General features: G+C 39.3%; 1 protein-coding gene across 1 annotated transcript in view; it reads left to right on the forward strand.

The window, feature by feature from the left end:
- Positions 1–10,107, forward strand: part of dennd2c (DENN/MADD domain containing 2C) — a gene marked incomplete at its 5' end in the record, with an annotated part of 20,901 nt that overhangs the window by 5,602 nt on the left and 5,192 nt on the right. The window contains 13 exon segments of the mRNA XM_014010333.1: positions 18–142; positions 2,698–2,780; positions 2,872–3,030; positions 3,782–3,860; positions 4,090–4,137; positions 6,375–6,559; positions 6,869–6,978; positions 7,461–7,530; positions 8,023–8,100; positions 8,175–8,315; positions 8,540–8,688; positions 9,249–9,426; positions 9,592–9,633. Coding sequence (XP_013865787.1) covers positions 18–142; positions 2,698–2,780; positions 2,872–3,030; positions 3,782–3,860; positions 4,090–4,137; positions 6,375–6,559; positions 6,869–6,978; positions 7,461–7,530; positions 8,023–8,100; positions 8,175–8,315; positions 8,540–8,688; positions 9,249–9,426; positions 9,592–9,633 — 1,447 coding nt within the window.

Genomic DNA, 10,107 nt, shown 5'->3' on the forward strand with positions numbered 1-10,107 from the left:
CGGCACCCCCGCCGCAGGAAGTCCTTTGAGTACGAGGATGTAGAGCGTCTCACAGCCCAGCAGGGGAACAGGGGGAATGAGGACGCTCACCCAAACCTCCACCATGCCTACTCTGATGACAACATTTATGAGGATATTGTGTGTAAGTCCGATGCATCACTCAGCACATCACAACTCTTTAACAACAGTTTTTTAACTGTGACATCATTAACATTTTTCCCTGCTGGCAAATTATATGTCTTTACAAACAAAGATTTAAGCTGTCACTTGTTAAAAGAGCAGCTGTAGCCTATAAATGTTACTTAATAGCAGCCATGTGGGACTATTTTTTTTAAATTAAAAATCTGTTTCCTTGTAGCGCATCTTCTGCATTCCTTCAGTTTATCTTTGAATGCCTTACAGGTATATTAAAAAACTAAATTTAGGTCTTCTCCACATCAGATCGTCAGAGATACAGCTCAGTTAGAGGCCAGACTGAGATGGTTTGGACATGTCCAGAGCAGGGACAGTGGTATGTTGGTAGAAAGATGTTAGAGACGGATGCAGTTAGAGGACACGCTGGTAGTTGGGGTGAGGACAGTGTGAGATGGAGGAGAATGACTTTTTCTGAAGAGGGAACAGCTGAAAGAAGAAGTCAGTGAAAACCTGCATTTGTTAGCGCCTTCAGCAAAAGTAAAGATTAAATCAACTTCGTTAACTTTTTAAAAATGATTTCAAAATAATTTTTTGGGGCACTGCTATGTTGTATTTATGGAGCTAGACTCTGTGTTGTACCATCGATACGAAAGTCCTGCCCCACACATCCTCCCAACCCTGTCAATCACAGTCTAACAAAAACTCAAATAACTAATTGAAACTAAGTGAATAAATWWWAAAAAAAGGCTTGTTTGAACATACAAGGTTAGTGCTACATGGTTCATACGGAGGAGTGGGACTTACCCATAATTTACACTAGATGTGGTTCCACTCTGCTCYGCTGCGAAGCACARATGAGGTCCAAGAAACGTGTGTCGAAAATGCAAGATCGCGCGATAAATCCAGTGATAAATCCAGTGATAAATGTGAAAGTCAGAGCAAAATAATTAATTCTGTGGAAGACGGACTCCAAACAGAGTTGAAACTGCATCGCTGTCATCTTTTTGAGACTTCTGATTTCAAAATAAAATCCACATGWATCATGTTTGTATGCATRTGCTGCACGCTACATGTTGCCATCTGCTTACTAAACAGAACGAATCATTTTGACAGCATTTATCTWTAAATATACAATRTATCTATWATTTTAACWGGATTTTGACAAAATTAATCTGCCTTTGGAGAATAAGAAAAATACAGATGTTCTCGTTCCTTTTCCTGTTGGCCTGACGTGATCTTTGTAGATTGACTCCAATTGAATTAGGGATGCAAGTTATGGATTAATRAATTAATCTAAAGTTGATTGATCTTATCAATCGACTAACGATTAATTGATAAGCAGCCATTTTCCTAAAAACCTGACATTTCTCTTGAATCAAGAGTCTTTCTATAACATGAAGGGCTCATTTTTTACATGCTAAATTTAAAAAAAAAAGGTACAGTATTATTTTAACAATTCAGTGTGCCAGCTGTGTTAAACACTGACTGAATAAACAGAAAAATGTGGATTTCTCTCACATTATCAAACTTGGACACATTTATAAAATATAACAAAACAGGAGTTACATCACACAGATGAGATTAACTTMAAGTTAATTATTTGTAGCGACTGTAACTTATTTGTTTTTGGTTTTTATTAGGTTTCTATTTGGAAAAAAAGAGAGCAAAATAAGTAACACACTTMATCCACCCTGATGGTGAAAAACTCATTTAAACACAGGGTAATATTTTAATCTAAAGATTTACTCAAAAACAAGCTATATACATGACCTGAGAGGGGTAAACATACAAACGAGTACTGGAACTGTTTTGTTTACATTGATTGATTGTTTTGACATCTGTTACTTTTGATTTGATTGTTTCACTGGCCRGGTTACATCACACAGATGAGATTAACTTCAAGTTAATTATTTGTAGCGACTGTAACTTATTTGTTTTTGGTTTTTTATCACACGAGTTGAACTCAACAAGAAGAAGCTAACGTTAGCCACATTTAGCTTACCGTCCTCTGTCGTTTTGGTCTCTTGTTTTAAGTGTCATACTGCTGGATGGTCCGGTACAGCCTGCGGTAATTTTCCTTCGAGTTTGGTGTAGTCCATTATTATTGTGTCACAAATAAAACAAAAAAAGATTTGTGAGTTTCATTACAAAATAAAGTTTTCAATTAATCGAATGGAAAGAATTTTAATCTAATAAACCATTATTCAACAATTAGTCGTAAGTCGATTAATTGTTTGCATCTTTAGATCGAATCTAATTTTGGTGGATTGCCATCCATTAACCGCCGCCGTGCCGAGCCAGTGTAAATACTCATTGATTATAATGGTTGTGTATTTGCTGCAGAGGTTGGAGCAGAACCACATCTAGTGTAAATTATGGGTTAGAAATTGTCCTGGTTAACGTTTGTGGCTTCAACTTTCTTGTCTGGTTATAAAATATGTTGCTGGAAACACAAACAAAAGAATTTAGAATTCCTGGTGTGTTGACCCTCTGGTCAAACTAAAAATCAGTTTGTCCCTACATGTGGAGCCATCCTGTTTATTATTTATCATCACCTCCCAGGTGAAGGCAGCACAGATGATTCCTATGAGGATGTTAAACTGTCCACCATGTGTCTCCCCACTCTCAGGCCTCAAGCTGCAAAGGTAAACATTATGTATGTAAATCTTGTACTTTTGTTATCTCTGTATCAGTGAAACATAAAACTCATCTCACCTGAGATTTATTTTGYCTAAGTTTCCCCCCAAACTCCAGACCATGCATGGAAACGCCAGCAAAATGGACAAAAAGGGGTTCCAAGCCTTAACGGGGTTCAAATCTTCCACCTTCGCGATCACTCCCAAACCTGTTGCACCTCGACGCACGAGCGTGCAGAGAACTCAGAGAACACCTCAGGTGAGCAGCTAMCCATTGTCTTACGCACCGAAAAATATTTTTATTGTTTTCATGCGACGGGGCATGTGCCCTCTGCTATGTGATGAGTCACGGTCTGAGCAGAAAAAGCAGGGGGGTGGGGGGGGGGACTCGTTGAGCAGGAAGGAGAAGATGCTGAAAGCTGCTGATAGAACAACATGCGAGAGCTTCTCACAAATTCACACAGCAGTAAAGTAAATTTAAACTCATGGCGTTGGGAAACTACAGGATAAAGAGCTCCTTTCAAAACCAGGTAATAAAGAAAACTTGTTGATATGTGAGAGGTTTAGAGAAGAATTGTAGCTTGAAAACTTAGACGGTTCTTGTATTGTTGTGTTGGCAGCTTGGACAAATGTCAAATGTTTATTTTTAGATTATGTTTCAGCGTTTGTTTGTGTGAAACAAAGGCAAAAATGYTTTTTGAGGTAAAAAATTATTCTTTATAACAGGATTACCAAACTTTAGATCCGGTTTTTCTCAGTATGTTAGAAAGTCAGAATTAATATTTTTATCTAAATTCTGCCTCACACGGTTAAAAACGGGTTAAAACTGTTTTTTCTGTTTTTGTGTTGAACTCTTTTCGAACGGAGCGTTTCGTTCATTGTAACACAAGAATCTCTGGGTAAAACCAACGCTATAAATAACCTGGTTGTGATCTTAGAGGCTGTTGTGTAATAATGTACCGGAATGRTGGCAATGTTGACAGCTATGTGTGTGCATTTCTGCTTCACAGTACGTCACTAAGATTGAGACTATTTTTGACGACAAGCGAGGGAGGAAGAGGGTGAAGAACCAAGGGCTGTCAGTGCGAGGTGAGGCGTATTTAATGCTGCAGAAGTCCAAATGTCTCATATCAGCTTCTCCAGGAGGTTAACACCAGCCTCCTGGTGGAAATACCCAGCTTTTGATAATGCAGTTAAGGCCAGCTGCGGTAAGCAGAGCCTCTCATTATAAAACAAAAGGACGACTGTCCTGTGGGTGATTCTGTCTCACAGCCTTCTTGTTGCTCAGCTCCTCACTAACGTTTCTCCTTCATGGCAGCTGAGGAGACCAGCGGGACAGAGAGCGACCCTGAAGACGACACCAAAGGTATCACCTCACAGAAAAGCTGTTCTGTTAAAATAAGCTGACATAACTAAATAAATAAGATGCAGGTTTAATTAGAAGAAAACCTCATATTTGTAAGAATTCACTGACACGGATAAACTGACATAAATATTTTTGTTTGATCAAATGAGCACACAGAAGGAGAATTAAGTTAACACTCAGAGTTTAGGCTTTTATTTTCTAATTTTTGGGAGGCCAACTTTTACACTTAATTAATTTTAGAGTACAGCTTTGCAAACATTGTTACAAAAGCTATTTAATCTAACAACAATGAGCTGGTTAATATTGTGGAACATTTGAATTAAACCAGAACCTCACTTGGCTGCGGCTGCTGCAAGAAATTGATGAAAAACAGGCAAACATTGAATTAACTTTGGCAATCTGATGAAATAATCTGAAGCACAAAGTTTTAAGATGTTTTTGTTTTACAGAAAAGAGCCGTAAGAATTATTACAAGAAAACACTACAGTCATCAGTCCAATGCATTGTTTTGTCAGTTGAAATTATTGTTCTAAGTTCTATGATTTGGTTGATTTATAATGTTTTACAGGTTTTGTATAAGGCTCATAAATGTATATTACCTTTAAACAACCAATTAAATTTTGTTAATAGAGAAAGTTGTTATAATCTAAAGGGGGTAGAGATGAACTAGTTTGAGGGAGCGGTGTACTTCGATACAAGGAATAAGACTGTGGAACAACATGGAGTGATGTCAAAATGCCAGATCAGTGTTTATGTTCAAGAGAATGATAAAAGTCACTTTGAAATATGGAACAATATCGTGTGTATTCATACGAGTTGTTGTTTGACAAGGATTTAAGGTTGTTTTTGTTTAGTTTTTCTTGTTTGTAGATTATTATTGTTTAAAGGGGCGCTGTGACATGGAAGCTCAGTGTAGTTTACTTGGCATCTGAAAATACATTTCCTCAAAAGGTATTTTGAATTTGAAAAGGGCTGCGCTCAGAAGTAGTTTCAGTTTCACTTTCAGTTTCACCAGTTGTTTGCTTTGTTGCTGCAGAGAGCCTCCAGGAGCTGCGTTTCCATTGCAAATGTGCGCAAAACTTTGTCGATATGCTGTTAATGTCGAAAGAATACAGGTTTGCAATTGCGGTGTTTCCATTAAGTAAGAAATGCTATTAAAGTCACGCGTGAATACATTTCTTCTCACGATAAATCATTACAAACATGGCGGCGATGGATGTAAACACACGCTGCTACCATGACACTAGCGCTCATCATCAGCCATCAGAGGAGACGTTGGCATCTTATTGAGGCTTTTGAGTGACAAGCCCCTTCTACCTGAGAGTATGCTGCGTTTTTGGGAAATTGTAGTCGGTGATTTTACTACTTTCTTTTACAACTTTGTTGATTTTACTACAACTTCTACTTCCTGTTGTCTTTTTCGCCGTCATCTTTTTCTCCAGTAGAAACAGCCGGTTGTTGATCACGTGACTCCCGTGATGCGAAAAAAAAAGTGTTTCCATTGACGTTTTGCGAAACACACCAATTTCGAAACGGCCGAAAAACCACCTCATCCAAGCGCAAAAACCTTTTGTCGAAAAAAAGGAAGTTTTTTCGAAACTGACGTGTTTCCATTGAGCAAATTTATTTTCGAAATTCTAATTTGCGCATTTTCATGGTGAATGGGAACGCAGCTACAGGCGGGTTGCGGGGGTGGGGARTAGTGCTCTGTGATGAGGAAGCTCAGCTTGTAGACACAGCCCAGAGGAGGAGCTGAGCCCAAAAGGTGGYTCTAGTCCCAACCGGTGGTTTTTGCTCCCCTGCCTGCTGCCTCAGGACACTACAGGATTTCTCAAACATGCATGAATGAGTCAAAGTAAGACTCYGRGCATGTTTTTAATGAGAGGATAACATTATAACATGATATGAAACTCAAAAAAAGTTGATTTTACATGATATAGCCCTTTAAAAATATTAATTTTGGGAGGAAAAATGGCGCRGATACTATAAGATTTTATTTTCTTCTTTCTTCCTTTCATTTTATTTGTGATTTGTATTTTTTATTGTATATAAATGTATTTTGTTATTTTTAAAGAAATGAATAAAGTTTAAAGGAGTCTGTTTAGAGTAAAATATAACAGATATAAGCCTTAAATGATATTTAATGCTTTATGTCTTTGCTTCAGTAGTTGTCCACAGAGGTTCTCAGTTCTCTTTAATWCCCTAATTCCACCTTGTCCCACTCTGTCGTCCAACAGGTTCCAGAAGATCAGTTTACGTTCAGTCCACGCTGAGACGGCGGGCTGGATACCGCACCCTCGAGAGAGACTTGATTCAGCTGCAGCAGCAGCAGCTCTTCCAGATCTTCGTGGTGGTGTCGCTGAGAAAAGGCTCGGCAGGAAACACCTACTCTCCTGAAATCACGCAGCAGTTCCCAAAAATGGTCAGGAGCCTTTACTTTATCTCTGCCTCGTGTCCTTTCATCACACAGCCTCAGTTTTAATCACTTTAGTTGAAAGGAATTTGGAAACTTTAGTCAGTTTTACTCTTTGCAAAAATAAACGAGGATTTTAGTTTCAAAAAAATCCTCGAGGAGGTCTTTTTATGATGAGTCACACATAATTAATTCAGTGATGATTCAGAACAGATGACATTTGAACTGATGGATTTTTATTTTTTGAGGCATATTTTTGTTCTAATCCTGATTTCCGCTGATTGAAAGTCATATTTAACCACAGCCTCTCTGTTCCAGTTTGAGAAATCGTCCCGGATCTCCAAAGAAGCYGAGGATCAACTGAAGGTGATTCCAAAGTTCTGCTTTCCTGACTGTCAAGACTGGAAACCTTCTGCTCAGATGCCAAGGTCAGCTTTCACCCTGCACTAAAGTTTTAACAACAAACCCCACAACAAGAGCATTATGGTAACATAAAGTGATTATCTTACAGCTGTGCTTTGCTTTTACTATATGAACATTTAATGYATTTTAAAATACAGTTCGATTCTTGTACTCTCTTTTATTTTATTGCTMATATTTCTTCCTTTTCTCCTTACATCCTCAGCTGTCAGACATAAACCTTAAATTGCTGCAGCAGCTTAMATTTCCCACAGGAGTAAATGAAGTAAATTTGGTTAAATCTTTACGTATAAAAGGGAATCAGACATATTTTTTAAATCTTTTTACATCTTATGGTTTATTGTTACAGTGAGGGTTCTAATCTAAACTTGTTTATAACTTTTGAAAARCCCTGAAACTGTTTACCTTTGTCCTCTCTGTAGAAAAGTAAGTTATCAGATTCTGTTTTTCCCGGTTTGATGAAATAGTATTTGTGATGTTTTGTTTACAGTGAGACGTTCTCCTTCGTCCTGACCGGAGAAGACGGGAGCCGCTGGTTTTGTTACTGCCGTAAGATCCTGGTGAGTCTGGATGAAGTTGCTGTGTGAATCATGGACTCGTGTGAGATGTTCTGGCAGCTGGCCAGCTTCTTAGTCATCATCTCTGAGGACGTGTGAATCACAGACCATAAACCATCTCTGCACGAATGACGGAGAGCTGCAGGAATTTTATAATTTTCACCTCCATTTGGCCTCGTTTTAGCAGTGCTGTTGACTCGTTTAGCGTCGCGTCTTGGAGCCATCTGTTGTTGTTTATAGTTTCGACAGAACAGGCCTAAATAAAGTGCGGACACTTTAATCGTTATTGTTCAGTGAGTCAGTGGTGCCGTCATAAACGTGGACGCACTTTTGACTTTGGACTCTTTCCGCTCTGCAGCAGAGCTGTGTTAGAAACTATTAATGATGTTATAAAGAGAACAAATTAGCATTTTTACGTGTTTTTTTTTTTTTTTTGTTATAATAGACATCACTGCTGTACTTAGTTTTATGACTTGGGAAACTTTTGTCTTGAAGCCCAGCGGAAAGGGGAAAAGGCTTCCTGAGGTTCACTGTATCGTCAGCAAGTTGGGCTGTTTCGACCTGTTTGCAAAGGTAAACATACATATTCTGACATAAAAGTTTTATTAAAAGTTGTGAGGCACTGATTGGTTGGACTCTCTGTCCAGATCCTAGAAGAGGTGGAGAGGCGCAGAGAAATATCCCCGCCGCTGGTTTATCCTTTCATGCGCAGCGTGATGGAGGCCCCGTTTCCAGCCCCGGGACGCACCGTCACGGTGAAGAGCTTCCTCCCCGGCTCTGGCAATGAGGTAACCCCCACACAGGAAGTGTTGACAAGTGTCCCTCATCCAGAATGACTCAAAACTGTTGAGACGTGTGTCATCACTGATCAACGGTCATTACCAGGAAGAAGTAAAACATGCTGCAATCATTAAAACTYCCTGGTTCAGACAGTAAAGCTTGTTTATTTGGGCTTCTTTTATAAAGTATATGTATGTGCAGCTGTTCCACTCAGCTCGTCTGAACCCTTCAGGTGCTGACTCTGTGTCGACCCGTGGACTCCAGGCTGGAGCACGTGGACTTYGACAGTCTGCTGCAGTGCCTCAGTGTGGGGAAGCTCCTGCAGGTGTTCGCCTCCCTGGTGCTCGAGAGGAGGGTCATCTTTGTCGCCGACAAACTCAGGTACTGGTGTGGTAGTTTATCAATTAAATAAGTGTTATAAAATGTTGTTGTTGTGTCATGCATGATTAACTAAATGTTGTTGTTGTGTCATACACGATTAACTAAAAGTTGTTGTTGTTGTTGTGTCATACACGATTAACTAAAATGTTGTGTGATGCACAATTAACTGGTCCCAGAGTGAAGTTTCACTTTCATTCAATGTGATTTGGTGTTATTTTAATTCACTTCCCCAGAAACTGAATCACATTTGTGTTTCGATTCAGCTTTATTAATATGACTGATAAAAACAAAGTTTTTTTTTTTTTGTTGACATTTAATTTTGTTATTCACTGGAAACTGATGAGTGACAACAGTTCATCAGAATCCAAACAACTTTAGCTTCTRTAGAATTGCCTATTTTTTAAGCAATAATAATTTTCCTGAGTAATTTMATTTAATTTTACTTACAAGACTGATTTAATTAAAGGGGACATGTCATGCAAAAYCCACTTTTTTWAATCTGTTAAATACATTTTGTTGTGTACTTGGTCTCTCCTGATGATGTCTGTATTTTACTGCAGTGTGTTGTCCAGATGTGGCCACGCAGTGCTGGCGCTGCTCTACCCCTTCACCTGGCAGCACACGTTYGTGCCGGTGTTACCAGCCACCATGTTGGACATCTGCTGCTCCCCGACCCCGTTTCTCATCGGCGTGCTGGCGCCGTGTCTGCCGCAGGTGCTGGAGCTCCCCATCGAGGAGGCACGTCTGTCAGGAATCTCTCTTTTAATCCAGTAATTCTGTGCAGCGACTGAAGTTCCATGTTTTGGTTTTCTGTTGGCTGTAAGCAGCAGCAGCTTCTGCATGGAGTTACAGAGCTGAACTGATACCGTCAGTAAATGTTCCTTTTCTTGTTTTCCCTGTCAGGTGCTCATAGTGGATCTGTGTGCAGACACGTTTGTCGTTCAGGTGTGTACACACACATGGTCTATAATAGGAATCAGAGGTGTGGCTCCGCCTGGAACGATAGCTTTGCCTACACTTGTCCATAGTTGGGTGGAGTGTTTGGAGTGTGACAAAGAGAACTGGGCTCCACACAAACACTGGGAAGATAAAACTGCCAGAACAGAACAAAAACACGACGTGACACGATCGTCTGATTCAAATCTGCATGAAGGACCTTTAAAGGGATCCCTGATTAGTTGTAACTTTAGACTTTATTTGATAAACATTTATTTTAACTGCAAAATAAAGACTAAAAATACTGTAGGTAAATTTTTTTAAATATATTTTAACACGGACAGAGCCATTTTATTTAAACGCAAAGCATTCTGGGTAAACAATGAATTTGATGAGGTCATTGGTGCTAGTGAGCTATATCCACCCTGAAGGTTAATCTTGGACAATATCTGATGATCGACTCTTTTAAATGAAACCAGAGAG

This window comes from Austrofundulus limnaeus, unplaced genomic scaffold, assembly GCF_001266775.1.
Source record: "Austrofundulus limnaeus strain Quisiro unplaced genomic scaffold, Austrofundulus_limnaeus-1.0 Scaffold68, whole genome shotgun sequence".
Taxonomy (NCBI): Eukaryota; Metazoa; Chordata; class Actinopteri; order Cyprinodontiformes; family Rivulidae; genus Austrofundulus; species Austrofundulus limnaeus.